Below are 22,383 nucleotides of genomic sequence, written 5' to 3'. Positions count from 1 at the left end.
GCACAGACAACTGAACCAGCCAGTGTGGAGGGAGAGAGGGAGCAGCACAGACAACTGAACCAGCCAGTGTGGAGAGAGGAATGGGAGGGAGCAGCACAGACAACTGAACCAGCAGTGTGGAGGGAGGAAGGGAGGGAGCAGCACAGACAACTGAACCAGCCAGTGTGGAGGGAGGAAGGGAGGGAGCAGCACAGACAACTGAACCAGCCAGTGTGGAGGGAGGGAGGGGCACAGACAACTGAACCAGCAGTGTTGATGCTCTTGACCATGAGACCATTACTCTCACCATGACAGGTGGACCATTAAGAAACTGCAGTGTGTGTCTCCACGTGTTCTTGGCAGTGCCAGGAAGGGTTTGTGTGTGTGTGTGTGTATACACACAAGCTGCTGAAATGCCTGATATGCTTGTATCAGCTGGCTGCTCTTGGCTTGGGCGTCTCAGTGAGTGTCCACAGCAGTGCCCCGTGAAGAGTGACAGCCAGGCTGCCCATTGTGAGAGGCAGGGCACCAAGGGCGAAGGTGGGTCGGTCTAGTGGCCTTCCTGTGTTATAACAAGGAGCCGTATAAAATGGGACTTCGACCCCCAGTGAGCCTGGGCCCGTTATTTACTACAAATGGGTCCCAGGGTGGGTCCCAGGGTGGGTCCACAGGGTGGGTCCACAGGGAGGTGTCTTCATGCAGATTCAGAGTGTGACAATGCATGTAATGTTGCATTTCAAAATGTGTTTCAATATGCACATGCATTTGAAGTAATAGTGCGTTTTGACAACAGCACAGTTTTTCGACTCCGTCAAAACATCCCCCTGACGTTTCCCTGCTTCTCTCCTGATCGAGATCACATGGAAGAAGCTGAGAACTGTTTTGAAATGGAAACAAATAAACATGTTATCTGTGACACTTTTGCGTTTATTTGTAACAACAGCAATCTGTTACATTTGTAGCCTCATGACATCATCATAGCCTGTTCCCCTGAGTGTGTGTGTGTGTGATATGATACTCGCTGTGTGTGTTTGTTACTTACATGGGGCATAAAACATGACCAGGGCAGATGGGTGTTCCTCCAGGAACCCATCGAAGGAGTCGTCAGTCAGGTGGAAGACAGGGGAGTCAGTCTCCGACCATTGGACCTCTGGGGCCTTTGGCTGGGGGGGCTGGGGACTGGATGGAGAGAGCGAGGTGGTGGCGATGGGGGGTGAAAATGAGAGGGAGAAAGACAGAAGGGAAAGAGGGGTGAGAGATGTAAGAAGCTCAGAAGTGAGTTAAAGCAGGTCTGTTATGAGGCAGACCTAGCTATAGATCATACTCCACCTCACGTCAGCTACATCTGGCCTGTACTGGTCACACCCGTATGACAGAGCCCTCCCTCCCACTGCCAAGACCAAATACAGACATCTTCCAGTCTTTTATCCATACTGGCCACTAGTCAAGGAGAAAATGTACGAGGGTTCATAACACACTGTCTAGGGGGATGGGTATCTGTTTTAAATGTCACTATGTGCAAATGGGACGGTCATAAATCTACAGCTTCCAGACAGTGTGCTCCGGAGTATGTTTGATTATAACTAGGCAAGTCAGTTAAGAACAAATTCTGATGGCCATATAAGTATAGCTAGGCTATACAGTACTTATTCATGTCCAGGTCGTTCCTAGGCAACATCAGGTGCACTTCCTCCTTACTTAGCTAGAGCGATGAATACCTCTAAACCCCTTGTGTCTGTTGTGTCTCTTGCAGAATGCCACAATAGAGGAATCTAAAAGACAAATGCTGCAGTATTTTTCAGGTTCAGCCCATCTCGTGGTGGCTGTGTTTTTTATTTGATTTTTTAAAATCATTTAACTAGGCAAGTCAGTTAAGAACAAATTCCTATTTACAATGACGGCCTACCCCGGCCAAACCCGGACGATGCTGGGCCAATTGTGTGCCACTCTATGGGAATCCCAATCACAGCCGGATGTGATGCAGCCTGGATTCGATCCAGGGACTGTAGTGACGCCTCTTGCACTGAGATGCAGGGCCTTAGACCACTGTGCCACTCGGAAGCCCTGTGTGAGGCCGTCCACAGAGGCATATAATATTCACGAAGGATATTCGAGACGATTGGATACGTATCTAGATACATGGGCTTTGATAAGATACAGCAACCATAAGTTTTAGTTTGAAATGATTCAGTGCTATTAGAGAACGAATTGATGCGATTCGGTTCAATGCACTAACATGTGTTGCATAAAACACATTCATTTTCCATTCTAAATTCAAATCTGCTGCTGATGGAGCTCATGAGCTGACGTGTGTGTAAATGAGTGTGTCTATGGTGTGTGTGCTATGTAAGCACCTGAGCTGAGCTGACGTGTGTGTAAATGAGTGTATGTCTATGGTGTGTGTGCTATGTAAGCACCTGAGCTGAGCTGACGTGTGTGTAAATGAGTGTGTCTATGGTGTGTGTGCTATGTAAGCAGCTGAGCTGAGCTATAAGGGAGGCATCTACAGTACCACCCCACTACCACTATCTGGGGCAATGTAGCCCCCCCACCTTGGCACTGAAATCACCATCACCCACTAATCAATCACTTTTGAAGATTAAGTGTTTGAGCTAGTAATGTATTAATATGTATTGTGTACAAATTAGCTATGACATAGCCAATGTATACATAGATAATTTGTACACAATAAATATTAAGTTATGACATAGCCAATGTATACATAGATAATTTGTACACAATAAATATTATGTTATGACATAGCCAATGTATACATAGATAATTTGTACACAATAAATATTAAGCTATGACATAGCCAATGTATACATAGATAATTTGTACACAATAAATATTAAGCTATGACATAGCCAATGAATATACAGCACAACTTTGGATTTCACCCCATCTCAAAATCAGATAGCTTTTAGTGAGCTTTTCTCTTCCTGCTTTGACCTTTTTTAAGCAAAACTATAGCTGATGGTGAACCGGAACAATCCAATTAAAATCTATTGTAAGTTCAGCAGGTAGCCTGTTAGCAAGATGACTTGTCTCCAGTAGCTTACTTACTTACAGCACATATTGTAGACAGCAATAGCCTAGCAAATTACATAAAGTTGTCACTCAACTAGTAAAGCCTAATATCCAGAAAGGCAATTTAGCATTTGAATGCTCAAGGTTCCACACAGATGTGCAAGATCAGCGCGCGACGCTGGGCACACTGCGCAGTGTGACTAGGCTACTGATATTCCCTGGGGTTGTTTGGCATGCACAATGACTGTCAACACAGACACATGCTTAGTTCCACACCGAATGAGGGGACGCATCAGTTGTCACAAAAAATTAGGTATTTTTGAGAAGTGCAAAGAAAGCTACAACCAAAAAAGATAATCAGCAATTCATAAAGTTTGAATAAATTCTCTGACCAATGCATGCTACATTTGGATCGGTTTGGGGTCCGCGGACCAATGCTGACATAACGTTTGAATAGGGACCGATGCATATCGGTGAATCGTTACATCCCTAATCATTAACTATTCGTACTACAGGTCTCCTAGCTGGTCTCCTAGCTGGTCTCCTAGCTGGTCAGACTGGACAGGACCCTGGAGAAAGCCTGAGTCAGGACCACTTTGAACAGATGCTTGGTGGGTGTGGGCGTCTGTGTGTGTTTGAGAGTGAGAGAGAAAGAGTGTTGTGTGTGAGTGCGTGTACTTGTTATGGGTCTATACCGTGGGACTGTCTCTGAAGTGGTTAGAACACTCCACAGAGAGGAAAGCGGTCATGGTTTGAAGCATCTGCCAGAGCCACTCGAGACTCAAACTGTCTGTGTTCTCTGACCTTAGAGGCATTGTTCCTGTTCCCATATAACAATGTTTCCTCTCGGTCTGTGTTTCCTGAAATAGTTGTGAAATCTGTTCCGTGCCCTTTCAATAGACTAAAGCATGGTAAACAGTCGAATGAGTGTGAGAGCCAACGGGGAGTAGAGTGAATGGGGACATTAAAGGGTGTGTTGATGCACTGTTCATGCAGGAGTAAAATGCCATGTTTATCTAAAGCGGGTTAAAGTGTACCGGTATACATTTTTAGGAGATGCATGTGGCCTTGCTAACACCACACGCTTACCAACTGAGCCCAACAGCAACATGAATAAGCCACAGAACTTTCCCAACCAGTGGTCAGAAACGCTCCGGACTCTATTTTATGAGGGGAAAGTGATGAGGCGAAAGGAAGGCAGGAAGGAAACGCTCACTTCTTCATCCAGTCAGCGATGTCCTTGGCTGTACCTCCATAGTTTTCATAGTGGTGCAGGAACTTCCCCTTCCTAAAGACCGGGGGGGGAGAGATATGGGGGGAGAACAGAGAGAAGAGTGAGAACAAAAAGATATAAAACATATGCTAGCGACAGTACAGAATGACAGTACAGAATGACCCCATCTAGAAAACCCACTAATCCATGTCATGCGTGTTGCACAATGTTCTGAGTTGTGATTCTAAGAACTACGGCACTACCTACTGTAACCTACTGTTGACTACACTGAAAGAGATTAATGTGCCTTTTCATTAACATCACTTTATTGGTCAATGCACACAAGGTCCAACTGAAATTTGACTTTATCCCAACCCCTCTAAAAGACACACATACATTCATACATTTTTTGGATAGGACCCGGGAGCTGTTGTTGTGGGGGGGTTAAGTGCCTTGTCCAGGGGCACAACGGTAGGTAATGGCATCTAGGACTTGATTACAAGCAACCCTTCGATTGCCAGCTCACTTCCCACCTTATTCTTCCCGTCAGACCTGGAATTCGACCTGACAACCCTCTGGTTGCTGGCTCGCCTTTCTAACCTCTAGGCTACATGCCGACCCACAGAGGATATACAGGTTCCTCAGAGAGAAATACAGTACATCAGAGAGAGCTGAGTCACTGTTGTGGAAAGGAAACAAAGGAAATGTTTTGTGAAAAAAAGCTCAAACAATACATTAACATCACTAGGTTTAAACTTGCTCAAATGGAGCCAACCAATAGTAAAAGAGCATATCTTGTATGGACTAATAGTTATTATGGATTAGAATATGCATTAGAATTATGCATTAGAAAACAGCATTTAGCGCCTAAATTCTGGAGGGGGGATTCCAATTGTGTGAACACTATCTATGTGGAAACAGATACTCATGTACTAACTTCATCTTTCCTGACCTCCTGCATGTGTCCCGAGACTGAAACAAGTCGGTGGTGTGCCTTAGGACACTAGCTGCTCCCGCTGAACCTAGCTGCTCCCGCTGAACCTAGCTGCTCCCGCTGAACCTAGCTGCTCCCGCTGAACCTAGCTGCTCCCGCTGAACCTAGCTGCTCCCGCTGAACCTAGCTGCTCCCGCTGAACCTAGCTGCTCCCGCTGAACCTAGCTGCTCCCGCTGAACCTAGCTGCTCCCGCTGAACCTAGCTGCTCCCACTGAACCTAGCTACTCCCGCTGAACCAAATGCCTGCAGATCCTGGTAATTTGTAACCGTCACTGATCTGCAGGGAATAGAATACAGAAGCCAGTTGTACAGTATTAGTGCCACTCATCACTTGTAGTTTAATAGGCACAGAGGGAGAGGACCTTCTGGGGGGTTCCTACATTTCTTTTTTTGTTCCGCAAAAATGTTAAAAACACTTCGGCCTAAAGCCTGCAGGTGTAATGCATGATGATGCAGTTATATAACAAGTTATAAAGCATTATACATGCAGGTTTTAAGTATCAACAAAATGTTTAACTTTGTGGCCTCTTCACTGGAAAGAAAAGACATTGGAAAGGGAACTTGAACAGCAAGACAGAGAAAGATCATTGTAGACGCCGTAGGGTTGTCAGCCCCACCACCACTCTAGAGGCTGGGTTGAAAGGCTGAGTGACTGGCACTCGCGGATGCTTTTTCAAAGCTGTTGTCAGATACGCCAATGAGTGTAATTAGCTCCAATGAGTGTAATTTGCTCAATATTAGGAGTTAAGAAATAAAGTTGACAGCATTAGAAATAAGATATTCTCATCTTTTCAACTGTAGGTATGTAATTTCTATATACTGTACCAGTCAAAAGTTTGGACACTCATTCAAGTGTTTTTCTTTATTTTCTACATTGTAGAATAATAGTGAAGACAACAAAATTATGAAATAACATGTGGAACCATGTAGTAACCAAAAAAGTGTGAAACAAATCCAAATGTATTTTATATTTGAGATTGTTCAAAGTAGCCACCCTTTGACTTGATGACAGCAGCCAACAAGAGTGTGCAAAGCGGTCATCAAGGAAAAGGGTGGCTACTTTGAACAATCTCAAATAATCAACACTTGTTTTGGTTACTACATGATTCCATATGAGTTATTTCATAGTTTTGATGTCTTCACTATTATTCTACAATGTAGAAAATAGTCAAAATAAAGAAAAATCCTGGAATGAGTAGGTGACCAAACTTTTGACTGGTACTGTATTTGGACACACCTACTCCCTGCTGCACTTCCAAAGCCATGAGTACACGAGGGAGGTGTGTGTGTGTGTATAGCTTAAAGTAAGGCGGCTGAGACTCACTCAAAGTAACAGAAGGTGGGGTAGCCCTTGACATTGTACTCTTGCTTGAGGCCATCAAACTCGGCTGGGTGCACGTTCATCCCAGCCAGCACCTAGAGACCAGACACAGGGATCACACACGAACATAGAATTTATTAAAAATCACCACATCACAGCAGGTTAGTTCATTAGAGAAGCACCGAAAAAAAGCTCCACGAAATTAAGATGAATGACTCAAGGGGGGGAGCCCATGGAAACAGAACTAGACAAGAAAACAGGATGTGACACAAAGTAGACAATGAAATATGCATTGTAATTTGTTCTATCTTGGTTGGCTTTTCAAAACTCAAAGCATCTGTCAAATCCATTTCAATCTGTGAAGTTCCCTGCCTTCATAAGGTCAATGTTTTAAGACTTATGTCAACACGATTTGGGCTTTCTTATTATTCTTGAGGACTTAAATAAAAACTTTGAGAAAAATGTCCTCTTCATTCACCTGTGACGATATGGTGAAAAATGTGTTGGATGACCTGGCAGACTCTTGCTTATAGTTCCAAATATATCACTTCCTTCTGCTATCACCTCCTCACACATCACACCACACACACACACACCACACAGAGCCAAAACGTAACACTCCATATGTTGTGTGTGTGTGTGTGGACAAGAGAGCTAAATGCATTCATTATGCAAATCTCTAAACAAGAGGCTTATTTATTCACTCATCATCAGCCAGACTAGCTGAAATCAGACAAAGTATGTGTCCCAAATGACTACTTATTCCCTATATAGTGCACTACAAAAAAAGGTAATATAGGAAACATGGTGGACAGGGAATAGGGTGGCATTTGGGAGCCGAACAAAGACACCTTAAATTAGATCCCATTCCTTTCCATGCTGCTCCATATGAGGCAAACACACAAACAGAAAGATACAGCTGCAGCTAGGTGTTTCTAAGCAGCAGTAGCTAGGTGTTTCTAAGCAGCAGTAGCTAGGTGTTTCTAAGCAGAAGCTTGGTGTTTCTAAGCAGCAGTAGCTAGGTGTTTCTAAGCAGCAGCAGCTAGGTGTTTCTAAGCAGCAGCAGCTAGGTGTTTCTAAGCAGCAGCAGCTAGGTGTTTCTAAGCAGCAGCAGCTAGGTGTTTCTAAGCAGCAGCAGCAGCTAGGTGTTTCTAAGCAGCAGCAGCAGCTAGGTGTTTCTAAGCAGCAGTAGCTAGGTGTTTCTAAGCAGCAGTAGCTAGGTGTTTCTAAGCAGCAGTAGCTAGGTGTTTCTAAGCAGCAGTAGCTAGGTGTTTCTAAGCAGCAGTAGCTAGGTGTTTCTAAGCAGCAGTAGCTAGGTGTTTCTAAGCAGCAGCAGTAGCTAGGTGTTTCTAAGCAGCAGTAGCTAGGTGTTTCTAAGCAGCAGTAGCTAGGTGTTTCTAAGCAGCAGTAGCTAGGTGTTTCTAAGCAGCAGTAGCTAGGTGTTTCTAAGCAGCAGTAGCTAGGTGTTTCTAAGCAGCAGTAGCTAGGTGTTTCTAAGCAGCAGTAGCTAGGTGTTTCTAAGCAGCAGCTAGGCGTTTCTAAGCAGCAGCTAGGCGTTTCTAAGCAGTAGCTAGGCGTTTCTAAGCAGTAGCTAGGTGTTTCTAAGCAGTAGCTAGGCGTTTCTAAGCAGTAGCTTGGCGTTTCTAAGCAGTAGCTTGGTGTTTCTAAGCAGCAGTAGCTAGGTGTTTCTAAGCAGCAGTAGCTAGGTGTTTCTAAGCAGTAGCTAGGTGTTTCTAAGCAGTAGCTAGGTGTTTCTAAGCAGTAGCTAGGTGTTTCTAAGCAGTAGCTAGGTGTTTCTAAGCAGTAGCTAGGTGTTTCTAAGCAGTAGCTAGGTGTTTCTCAGCAGTAGCTAGGTGTTTCTCAGCAGTAGCTAGGTGTTTCTCAGCAGTAGCTAGGTGTTTCTCAGCAGTAGCTAGGTGTTTCTAAGCAGTAGCTAAGTGTTTCTAAGCAGTAGCTAAGTGTTTCTAAGCAGTAGCTAAGTGTTTCTAAGCAGCAGTAGCTAGGTGTTTCTAAACAGCAGTAGCTAGGCGTTTCTAAGCAGTAGCTAGGTGTTTCTAAGCAGTAGCTAGGTGTTTCTAAGCAGTAGCTAGGTGTTTCTAAGCAGTAGCTAGGTGTATTTTCTCCCCTCGGAGTCTCTCTACTATGTTATGCCTCTTCTGTGCTTGAAGGTGCGTGTTCGATGTGAACACGCGGCCTTGGTTTTTAAAGGTGTTCACTTGATGCTTTCTCCTGTGTGATATTGATCTTTGGTTGACTCTTTGGTCTACTTTCTTGTTGTTGAGCTAGAGGTGTTTTACTTTAGCACCGGAACCAAACTACATCTGGCTTTCAAATCTCATCTGTAACCTGTTTTAAAAAAAAAGGAACAATCTGTTGGTTGCTACATCCATTTTTAGACTTTGAAAACAATTAGTTATTGAAGACAATACCTTATATGCCTCATGAGCTTAGTTTAACTGTCGAACCCCATCAGAACCCAACACATAAGCTTGTTTAACTCCTCTGTCAACAATGTGAACGTAAACAAACAAGGTATAGCCTCAAAACATGGTTAAAACTATATTGTTGATATCATGAATGGTCCTTGTATCCATAGCTCTGGCAGTGAATTGGAGAGTGGTTACATTTCCTCTTGCCCAATCCCTCAGCTTTTCCCCAAATCATTGGTGGGGTTGACCCTGGTTATTCTTCCAACTGCAGATTGCTGCGTTAAGACTTGAATTGTACTATTCTGTTTTCAATGTATATGTGTTTGTGGTGGAGGGAGGGAGGAGGACTATAAGGGAGAGTGAACAAGTGAGCCAACATAAAAACACTATTGCAGTCTAAACTGGCATATCACCCATACAGAGACTGGAGACTTAAACTGCAGAAAGTTGATCCCATAACTGTGGCTGTGGGGATTTGAAGTACCTATTTGGGCGACCCGACCAAATTCACATAGAAATGTGAGTAATAGATCAATCATTCTACTTAAAGCAAGTCTAAGAACCGATAGATCTGTTCTATGTGTACCATTTCTATGCTTTCCGTTCTTACGTTTGGTTTTTTACATTCCGTTTTGTACACCATCTTCAAAATAGCTGAAACAACAATATTTATGGTTATGGGAAATATATTTCAGAGCAGTTTATATTGATGGTACAATGATTCTGATGAATGGATTTGAACTGAGAGCAACTCACCCAAAACCAACTCCGCGAAAACAGAGGAACGAAAGTGTGTTAGGATTTTAAGCAATGTCAATGTGAGAAGATTTGACTTACATGTGTACCCTTGGTCTCTGTAGCTGCCTGTTGAAATACGGGCTGCATCCTCTTACAGACACCACACCCTGTAGGAGGAACAACATGAGACATTAGACACCACACCCTGTAGGAGGAACAACATGAGACATTAGACACCACACCCTGTAGGAGGAACAACATGACACACCACACCCTGTAGGAGGAACAACATGAGACACCACACCCTGTAGGAGGAACAACATGACACACCACACCCTGTAGGAGGAACAACATGAGACATTAGACACCACACCCTGTAGGAGGAACAACATGAGACATTAGACACCACACCCTGTAGGAGGAACAACATGAGACATTAGACACCACACCCTGTAGGAGGAACAACATGAGACACCACACCCTGTAGGAGGAACAACATGAGACACCACACCCTGTAGGAGGAACAACATGAGACACCACACCCTGTAGGAGGAACAACATGAGACACCAAACCCTGTAGGAGGAACAACATGAGACACCAAACCCTGTAGGAGGAACAACATGAGACACCACACCCTGTAGGAGGAACAACATGACACACCACACCCTGTAGGAGGAACAACATGACACACCACACCCTGTAGGAGGAACAACATGAGACATTAGACACCACACCCTGTAGGAGGAACAACATGACACACCGCACCCTGTAGGAGGAACAACATGAGACATTAGACACCACACCCTGTAGGAGGAACAACATGAGACACCACACCCTGTAGGAGGAACAACATGAGACATTACACCCTGTAGGAGGAACAACATGAGACATTACACACCACACCCTGTAGGAGGAACAACATGAGACACCACACCCTGTAGGAGGAACAACATGAGACACCACACCCTGTAGGAGGAACAACATGAGACATTAGACACCACACCCTGTAGGAGGAACAACATGAGACATTAGACACCACACCCTGTAGGAGGAACAACATGAGACACCACACCCTGTAGGAGGAACAACATGAGACACCACACCCTGTAGGAGGAACAACATGAGACATTACACCCTGTAGGAGGAACAACATGAGACATTACACCCTGTAGGAGGAACAACATGACACACCACACCCTGTAGGAGGAACAACATGAGACACCACACACTGTAGGAGGAACAACATGACACACCACACCCTGTAGGAGGAACAACATGACACACCACACCCTGTAGGAGGAACAACATGAGACACCACACCCTGTAGGAGGAACAACATGAGACATTACACCCTGTAGGAGGAACAACATGAGACACCACACCCTGTAGGAGGAACAACATGAGACACCACACCCTGTAGGAGGAACAACATGAGACATTAGACACCACACCCTGTAGGAGGAACAACATGAGACACCACACCCTGTAGGAGGAACAACATGAGACACCACACCCTGTAGGAGGAACAACATGAGACACCACACCCTGTAGGAGGAACAACATGAGACACCACACCCTGTAGGAGGAACAACATGAGACATTACACCCTGTAGGAGGAACAACATGAGACATTACACCCTGTAGGAGGAACAACATGAGACATTACACCCTGTAGGAGGAACAACATGACACACCACACCCTGTAGGAGGAACAACATGAGACACCACACCCTGTAGGAGGAACAACATGACACACCACACCCTGTAGGAGGAACAACATGACACACCACACACTGTAGGAGGAACAACATGACACACCACACCCTGTAGGAGGAACAACATGACACACCACACCCTGTAGGAGGAACATGAGACACCACACCCTGTAGGAGGAACAACATGACACACCACACCCTGTAGGAGGAACAACATGACACACCACACCCTGTAGGAGGAACAACATGAGACATTACACCCTGTAGGAGGAACAACATGACACACCACACCCTGTAGGAGGAACAACATGACACACCACACCCTGTAGGAGGAACAACATGAGACACCACACCCTGTAGGAGGAACAACATGACACACCACACCCTGTAGGAGGAACATGAGACACCACACCCTGTAGGAGGAACAACATGACACACCACACCCTGTAGGAGGAACAACATGACACACCACACCCTGTCGGAGGAACAACATGAGACACCAAACCCTGTAGGAGGAACAACATGAGACACCACACCCTGTAGGAGGAACAACATGAGACATTACACCCTGTAGGAGGAACAACATGAGACATTAGACACCACACCCTGTAGGAGGAACAACATGAGACACCACACCCTGTAGGAGGAACAACATGAGACACCACAACCTGTAGGAGGAACAACATGAGACACCACACCCTGTAGGAGGAACAACATGAGACACCACACCCTGTAGGAGGAACAACATGAGCCATTACACCCTGTAGGAGGAACAACATGACACACCACACCCTGTAGGAGGAACAACATGAGACACCACACCCTGTAGGAGGAACAACATGAGACACCACACCCTGTAGGAGGAACAACATGACACCACACCCTGTAGGAGGAACAACATGACACACCACACCCTGTAGGAGGAACAACATGACACACCACACCCTGTAGGAGGAACAACATGACACACCACACCCTGTAGGAGGAACAACATGAGACATTAGACACCGCACCCTGTAGGAGGAACAACATGACACCACACCCTGTAGGAGGAACAACATGAGACATTACACCCTGTAGGAGGAACAACATGAGACATTACACCCTGTAGGAGGAACAACATGACACACCACACCCTGTAGGAGGAACAACATGAGACACCACACCCTGTAGGAGGAACAACATGAGACACCACACCCTGTAGGAGGAACAACATGAGACACCACACCCTGTAGGAGGAACAACATGAGACACCACACCCTGTAGGAGGAACAACATGAGATATTAGACACCACACCCTGTAGGAGGAACACCATGACACACCACACCCTGTAGGAGGAACAACATGAGACACCACACCCTGTAGGAGGAACAACATGAGGTACACCACACCCTGTAGGAGGAACATGAGACACCACACCCTGTAGGAGGAACAACATGAGGTACACCACACCCTGTAGGAGGAACATGAGACACCACACCCTGTAGGAGGAACAACATGAGACACCACACCCTGTAGGAGGAACAACATGAGACACCACACCCTGTAGGAGGAACAACATGAGGTACACCACACCCTGTAGGAGGAACAACATGAGGTACACCACACCCTGTAGGAGGAACAACATGAGGTACACCACACCCTGTAGGAGGAACAACATGAGACACCACACCCTGTAGGAGGAACATGACACACCACACCCTGTAGGAGGAACAACATGAGGTACACCACACCCTGTAGGAGGAACATGAGACACCACACCCTGTAGGAGGAACAACATGAGACACCACACCCTGTAGGAGGAACAACATGAGACACCACACCCTGTAGGAGGAACAACATGAGACACCACACCCTGTAGGACGAACAACATGAGACACCACACCCTGTAGGAGGAACAACATGAGACACCACACCCTGTAGGAGGAACAACATGACACCACACCCTGTAGGAGGAACAACATGACACACCACACCCTGTAGGAGGAACAACATGACACACCACACCCTGTAGGAGGAACAACATGAGACATTAGACACCGCACCCTGTAGGAGGAACAACATGACACCACACCCTGTAGGAGGAACAACATGAGACATTACACCCTGTAGGAGGAACAACATGACACACCACACCCTGTAGGAGGAACAACATGACACACCACACCCTGTAGGAGGAACAACATGAGACATTAGACACCGCACCCTGTAGGAGGAACAACATGACACACCACACCCTGTAGGAGGAACAACATGACACACCACACCCTATATGAGGAACAACATGACACACCACACCCTATATGAGGAACAACATGACACACCACACCCTGTAGGAGGAACAACATGACACACCACACCCTGTAGGAGGAACAACATGACACACCACACCCTGTAGGAGGAACAACATGACACACCACACCCTGTAGGAGGAACAACATGAGACATTAGACACCACACCCTGTCGGAGGAACAACATGAGACATTACACCCTGTAGGAGGAACAACATGACATACCACACCCTGTATGAGGAACAACATGACACACCACACCCTGTATGAGGAACAACATGACACACCACACCCTGTAGGAGGAACAACATGACACACCACACCCTGTAGGAGGAACATGAGACACCACACCCTGTAGGAGGAACAACATGACACACCACACCCTATATGAGGAACAACATGAGACACCACACCCTATATGAGGAACAACATGAGACATTAGACACCACACCCTGTAGGAGGAACAACATGACACACCACACCCTGTAGGAGGAACATGAGACACCACACCCTGTAGGAGGAACATGAGACACCACACCCTGTAGGAGGAACATGAGATACCACACCCTGTAGGAGGAACATGAGACACCACACCCTGTAGGAGGAACAACATGAGACACCACACCCTGTAGGAGGAACAACATGAGATATTAGACACCACACCCTGTAGGAGGAACAACATGACACACCACACCCTGTAGGAGGAACAACATGAGACACCACACCCTGTAGGAGGAACAACATGAGGTACACCACACCCTGTAGGAGGAACAACATGAGGTACACCACACCCTGTAGGAGGAACATGAGACACCACACCCTGTAGGAGGAACAACATGAGGTACACCACACCCTGTAGGAGGAACATGAGACACCACACCCTGTAGGAGGAACATGAGACACCACACCCTGTAGGAGGAACAACATGAGACACCACACCCTGTAGGAGGAACAACATGAGGTACACCACACCCTGTAGGAGGAACAACATGAGGTACACCACACCCTGTAGGAGGAACAACATGAGGTACACCACACCCTGTAGGAGGAACAACATGAGACACCACACCCTGTAGGAGGAACATGACACACCACACCCTGTAGGAGGAACAACATGAGGTACACCACACCCTGTAGGAGGAACATGAGACACCACACCCTGTAGGAGGAACAACATGAGACACCACACCCTGTAGGAGGAACAACATGAGACACCACACCCTGTAGGAGGAACAACATGAGACACCACACCCTGTAGGACGAACAACATGACACCACACCCTGTAGGAGGAACAACATGAGACACCACACCCTGTAGGAGGAACAACATGACACACCACACCCTGTAGGAGGAACAACATGACACACCACACCCTGTAGGAGGAACAACATGAGACATTAGACACCGCACGCTGTAGGAGGAACAACATGACACCACACCCTGTAGGAGGAACAACATGAGACATTACACCCTGTAGGAGGAACAACATGACACACCACACCCTGTAGGAGGAACAACATGACACACCACACCCTGTAGGAGGAACAACATGACACACCACACCCTATATGAGGAACAACATGACACACCACACCCTATATGAGGAACAACATGACACACCACACCCTGTAGGAGGAACAACATGACACACCACACCCTGTAGGAGGAACAACATGACACACCACACCCTGTAGGAGGAACAACATGACACACCACACCCTGTAGGAGGAACAACATGAGACATTAGACACCACACCCTGTCGGAGGAACAACATGAGACATTACACCCTGTAGGAGGAACAACATGACATACCACACCCTGTATGAGGAACAACATGACACACCACACCCTGTATGAGGAACAACATGACACACCACACCCTGTAGGAGGAACAACATGACACACCACACCCTGTAGGAGGAACATGAGACACCACACCCTGTAGGAGGAACAACATGACACACCACACCCTATATGAGGAACAACATGAGACACCACACCCTATATGAGGAACAACATGAGACATTAGACACCACACCCTGTAGGAGGAACAACATGACACACCACACCCTGTAGGAGGAACAACATGACACACCACACCCTGTAGGAGGAACATGAGACACCACACCCTGTAGGAGGAACATGAGACACCACACCCTGTAGGAGGAACATGAGATACCACACCCTGTAGGAGGAACATGAGACACCACACCCTGTAGGAGGAACAACATGAGACACCACACCCTGTAGGAGGAACAACATGAGATATTAGACACCACACCCTGTAGGAGGAACACCATGACACACCACACCCTGTAGGAGGAACAACATGAGACACCACACCCTGTAGGAGGAACAACATGAGGTACACCACACCCTGTAGGAGGAACATGAGACACCACACCCTGTAGGAGGAACAACATGAGCTACACCACACCCTGTAGGAGGAACATGAGACACCACACCCTGTAGGAGGAACATGAGACACCACACCCTGTAGGAGGAACAACATGAGGTACACCACACCCTGTAGGAGGAACAACATGAGGTACACCACACCCTGTAGGAGGAACAACATGAGGTACACCACACCCTGTAGGAGGAACAACATGAGACACCACACCCTGTAGGAGGAACATGACACACCACACCCTGTAGGAGGAACAACATGAGGTACACCACACCCTGTAGGAGGAACATGAGACACCACACCCTGTAGGAGGAACAACATGAGACACCACACCCTGTAGGAGGAACAACATGAGACACCACACCCTGTAGGAGGAACAACATGAGACACCACACCCTGTAGGACGAACAACATGAGACACCACACCCTGTAGGAGGAACAACATGAGACACCACACCCTGTAGGAGGAACAACATGACACCACACCCTGTAGGAGGAACAACATGACACACCACACCCTGTAGGAGGAACAACATGACACACCACACCCTGTAGGAGGAACAACATGAGACATTAGACACCGCACCCCGTAGGAGGAACAACATGACACCACACCCTGTAGGAGGAACAACATGAGACACTACACCCTGTAGGAGGAACAACATGACACACCACACCCTGTAGGAGGAACAACATGACACACCACACCCTGTAGGATGAACAACATGAGACATTAGACACCGCACCCTGTAGGAGGAACAACATGACACACCACACCCTGTAGGAGGAACAACATGACACACCACACCCTATATGAGGAACAACATGACACACCACACCCTATATGAGGAACAACATGACACACCACACCCTGTAGGAGGAACAACATGACACACCACACCCTGTAGGAGGAACAACATGACACACCACACCCTGTAGGAGGAACAACATGACACACCACACCCTGTAGGAGGAACAACATGAGACATTAGACACCACACCCTGTCGGAGGGACAACATGAGACATTACACCCTGTAGGAGGAACAACATGACATACCACACCCTGTATGAGGAACAACATGACACACCACACCCTGTATGAGGAACAACATGACACACCACACCCTGTAGGAGGAACAACATGACACACCACACCCTATATGAGGAACAACATGAGACACCACACCCTATATGAGGAACAACATGAGACATTAGACACCACACCCTGTAGGAGGAACAACATGACACACCACACCCTGTAGGAGGAACATGAGACACCACACCCTGTAGGAGGAACATGAGACACCACACCCTATATGAGGAACAACATGAGACATTAGACACCACACCCTGTAGGAGGAACAACATGACACACCACACCCTGTAGGAGGAACATGAGACACCACACCCTGTAGGAGGAACATGAGACACCACACCCTGTAGGAGGAACATGAGACACCACACCCTGTAGGAGGAACAACATGAGACACCACACCCTGTAGGAGGAACAACATGAGACACCACACCCTGTAGGAGGAACAACATGAGACACCACACCCTGTAGGAGGAACAACATGAGATATTAGACACCACACCCTGTAGGAGGAACAACATGAGACACCACACCCTGTAGGAGGAACAACATGAGACACCACACCCTGTAGGAGGAACAACATGAGGTAGGTACACCACACCCTGTAGGAGGAACAACATGAGACACCACACCCTGTAGGAGGAACATGAGACACCACACCCTGTAGGAGGAACATGAGACACCACACCCTGTAGGAGGAACATGAGACACCACACCCTGTAGGAGGAACATGAGACACCACACCCTGTAGGAGGAACAACATGAGACACCACACCCTGTAGGAGGAACAACATGAGGTACACCACACCCTGTAGGAGGAACAACATGAGGTACACCACACCCTGTAGGAGGAACAACATGAGGTACACCACACCCTGTAGGAGGAACAACATGAGGTACACCACACCCTGTAGGAGGAACAACATGAGGTACACCACACCCTGTAGGAGGAACAACATGAGACACCACACCCTGTAGGAGGAACATGAGACACCACACCCTGTAGGAGGAACATGAGGTACACCACACCCTGTAGGAGGAACATGAGACACCACACCCTGTAGGAGGAACAACATGAGACACCACACCCTGTAGGAGGAACAACATGAGACACCACACCCTGTAGGAGGAACAACATGAGACACCACACCCTGTAGGAGGAACAACATGAGACATTAGACACCACACCCTGTCGGAGGAACAACATGAGACATTAGACACCACACCCTGTCGGAGGAACAACATGAGACATTACACCCTGTAGGAGGAACAACATGACATACCACACCCTGTATGAGGAACAACATGACACACCACACCCTGTATGAGGAACAACATGACACACCACACCCTGTAGGAGGAACAACATGACACACCACACCCTGTAGGAGGAACAACATGACACACCACACCCTATATGAGGAACAACATGAGACACCACACCCTATATGAGGAACAACATGAGACATTAGACACCACACCCTGTAGGAGGAACATGACACACCACACCCTGTAGGAGGAACATGAGACACCACACCCTGTAGGAGGAACATGAGACACCACACCCTGTAGGAGGAACATGAGACACCACACCCTGTAGGAGGAACATGAGATACCACACCCTGTAGGAGGAACATGAGACACCACACCCTGTAGGAGGAACATGAGACATCACACCCTGTAGGAGGAACAACATGAGACACCACACCCTGTAGGAGGAACAACATGAGACACCACACCCTGTAGGAGGAACAACATGAGACACTACAGACACCACACCCTGTAGGAGGAACAACATGAGACACCACACCCTGTAGGAGGAACAACATGAGACACCACACCCTGTAGGAGGAACAACATGAGACACCACACCCTGTAGGAGGAACAACATGAGACACCACACCCTGTAGGAGGAACAACATGAGACACCACACCCTGTAGGAGGAACAACATGAGACACCACACCCTGTAGGAGGAACAACATGAGACACCACACCCTGTAGGAGGAACAACATGAGACACCACACCCTGTAGGAGGAACAACATGAGACACCACACCCTGTAGGAGGAACAACATGAGACACCACACCCTGTAGGAGGAACAACATGAGACACCACACCCTGTAGGAGGAACAACATGAGACATTAGACACCACACCCTGTAGGAGGAACAACATGAGACATTACACCCTGTAGGAGGAACAACATGACACACCACACCCTGTAGGAGGAACAACATGACACACCACACCCTGTAGGAGGAACATGACACCACACCCTGTAGGAGGAACAACATGACACACCACACCCTGTAGGAGGAACAACATGACACACCACACCCTGTAGGAGGAACAACATGACACACCACACCCTGTAGGAGGAACATGAGACACCACACCCTGTAGGAGGAACAACATGAGACATTACACCCTGTAGGAGGAACAACATGACATACCACACCCTGTATGAGGAACAACATGACACACCACACCCTGTAGGAGGAACAACATGACACACCACACCCTGTAGGAGGAACATGAGACACCACACCCTGTAGGAGGAACAACATGACACACCACACCCTATATGAGGAACAACATGAGACATTAGACACCACACCCTGTATGAGGAACAACATGACACACCACACCCTGTAGGAGGAACATGAGACACCACACCCTGTAGGAGGAACATGAGACACCACACCCTGTAGGAGGAACATGAGACACCACACCCTGTAGGAGGAACAACATGAGACACCACACCCTGTAGGAGGAACAACATGAGACATTACAGACACCACACCCTGTAAGAGGAACAACATGACACACCACACCCTGTAGGAGGAACAACATGAGACATTAGACACCACACCCTGTAGGAGGAACAACATGAGACACCACACCCTGTAGGAGGAACAACATGAGACACCACACCCTGTAGGAGGAACAACATGAGACACCACACCCTGTAGGAGGAACAACATGAGACACCACACCCTGACAACATGAGACATTACAGACACCACACCCTGTAAGAGGAACAACATGACACACCACACCCTGTAGGAGGAACAACATGAGACATTAGACACCACACCCTGTAGGAGGAACAACATGAGACACCACACCCTGTAGGAGGAACAACATGAGACACCACACCCTGTAGGAGGAACAACATGAGACACCACACCCTGTAGGAGGAACAACATGAGACACCACACCCTGTAGGAGGAACAACATGAGACATTACAGACACCACACCCTGTAAGAGGAACAACATGAGACATGACACACCACACCCTGTAGGAGGAACAACATGAGACATTAGACACCACACCCTGTAGGAGGAACAACATGAGACACCACACCCTGTAGGAGGAACAACATGAGACACCACACCCTGTAGGAGGAACAACATGAGACACCACACCCTGTAGGAGGAACAACATGAGACACCACACCCTGTAGGAGGAACAACATGAGACACCACACCCTGTAGGAGGAACAACATGAGACACCACACCCTGTAGGAGGAACAACATGAGACACCACACCCTGTAGGAGGAACAACATGAGACACCACACCCTGTAGGAGGAACAACATGAGACACCACACCCTGTAGGAGGAACAACATGAGACACCACACCCTGTAGGAGGAACAACATGAGACACCACACCCTGTAGGAGGAACAACATGAGACACCACACCCTGTAGGAGGAACAACATGAGACACCACACCCTGTAGGAGGAACAACATGAGACACCACACCCTGTAGGAGGAACAACATGAGACACCACACCCTGTAGGAGGAACAACATGACACACCACACCCTGTAGGAGGAACAACATGAGACATTAGACACAACACCCTGTAGGAGGAACAACATGAGACACTACAGAGACACCACACCCTGTAGGAGGAACAACATGAGACACCACACCCTGTAGGAGGAACAACATGAGACACCACACCCTGTAGGAGGAACAACATGAGACACCACACCCTGTAGGAGGAACAACATGAGACACCACACCCTGTAGGAGGAACAACATGAGACACCACACCCTGTAGGAGGAACAACATGAGACACCACACCCTGTAGGAGGAACAACATGAGACACCACACACTGTAGGAGGAACAACATGAGACGCCACACCCTGTAGGAGGAACAACATGACACACCACACCCTGTAGGAGGAACAACATGAGACATTAGAACAACAACACCCTGTAGGAGGAACAACATGAGACACCCTGTAGACAACATGAGACACCACACCCTGTAGGAGGAACAACATGAGACACCACACCCTGTGAGACACCACACCCTGTAGGAACAACATGGAACAACATGAGACACCACACCCTGTAGGAGGAACAACATGAGACACCACACACCTGTAGGAGGAACAACATGAGACACCACACCCTGTAGGAGGAACAACATGAGACACCACACCCTGTAGGAGGAACAACATGAGACACCACACCCTGTAGGAGGAACAACATGAGACACCACACCCTGTAGGAGGAACAACATGAGACACCACACCCTGTAGGAGGAACAACATGAGACACCACACCCTGTAGGAGGAACAACATGAGACACCACACCCTGTAGGAGGAACAACATGAGACACCACACCCTGTAGGAGGAACAACATGAGACACCACACCCTGTAGGAGGAACAACATGAGACACCACACCCTGTAGGAGGAACAACATGAGACACCACACACTGTAGGAGGAACAACATGAGACACCACACCCTGTATGAGGAACAACATGACACCACACCCTGTAGGAGGAACAACATGACACACCACACCCTATATGAGGAACAACATGAGACATTAGACACCACACCCTGTAGGAGGAACAACATGAGACATTACACCCTGTAGGAGGAACAACATGACACACCACACCCTGTAGGAGGAACAACATGACACACCACACCCTGTAGGAGGAACAACATGACACACCACACCCTGTAGGAGGAACATGAGACACCACACCCTGTAGGAGGAACATGAGACACCACACCCTGTAGGAGGAACATGAGACACCACACCCTGTAGGAGGAACAACATGAGACATTACAGACACCACACCCTGTAAGAGGAACAACATGACACACCACACCCTGTAGGAG

The 22,383-nt window shown here is 47.5% G+C and overlaps 2 protein-coding genes across 3 annotated transcripts in view; both read right to left on the bottom strand.

Moving 5' to 3' along the window:
* The window catches only part of LOC118386347 (protein disulfide-isomerase A5-like), a 76,282-nt gene that overhangs the window by 22,432 nt on the left and 31,467 nt on the right, over nucleotides 1-22,383 (bottom strand). Inside the window, exons 8-11 of the mRNA XM_035774032.2 lie at nucleotides 9,805-9,872; nucleotides 6,542-6,633; nucleotides 4,226-4,297; nucleotides 1,022-1,158 (exon numbers count right to left, since the gene is read on the bottom strand). Coding sequence (XP_035629925.1) covers nucleotides 1,022-1,158; nucleotides 4,226-4,297; nucleotides 6,542-6,633; nucleotides 9,805-9,872 — 369 coding nt within the window. The remainder of the gene's footprint in view (nucleotides 1-1,021; nucleotides 1,159-4,225; nucleotides 4,298-6,541; nucleotides 6,634-9,804; nucleotides 9,873-22,383) is intronic.
* Nucleotides 9,880-22,351, bottom strand: LOC127931145 (keratin-associated protein 5-4-like). Of its 2 annotated transcripts, none has more exons than XM_052522731.1 (2): nucleotides 21,626-22,351; nucleotides 9,880-11,189 (listed from the first exon to the last, which is right to left on the bottom strand). In XM_052522731.1, the coding sequence occupies exons 1-2, from the start codon at nucleotides 22,326-22,328 to the stop codon at nucleotides 10,735-10,737; spliced, it is 1,158 nt and encodes a 385-aa protein (XP_052378691.1). In that variant the 5' UTR covers nucleotides 22,329-22,351; the 3' UTR covers nucleotides 9,880-10,734. The 2 variants fall into 2 exon arrangements, 1 of the variants encoding a protein (XP_052378691.1); XR_008139926.1 differs by lacking the exon at nucleotides 9,880-11,189 and adding an exon at nucleotides 20,296-20,351.

Source organism: Oncorhynchus keta, chromosome 7 (genome assembly GCF_023373465.1).
Source record: "Oncorhynchus keta strain PuntledgeMale-10-30-2019 chromosome 7, Oket_V2, whole genome shotgun sequence".
NCBI classification, from domain to species: domain Eukaryota; kingdom Metazoa; phylum Chordata; class Actinopteri; order Salmoniformes; family Salmonidae; genus Oncorhynchus; species Oncorhynchus keta.
This window is presented reverse-complemented; position numbering and strand designations above follow the sequence as displayed.

Coding starts and splice junctions, on each gene's coding strand:
- LOC127931145 (XM_052522731.1), bottom strand. CDS start 22,328: ATGTCTCATGTTGTTCCTCCTACAGGGTGTGGTGTCTCATGTTCCTCC. Junction 11,190..21,625: donor TCATGTTGTTCCTCCTACAG/GTGTGTGGTGTC, acceptor TTCCTCCTACAG/GGTGTGGTGTCTCATGTTGT.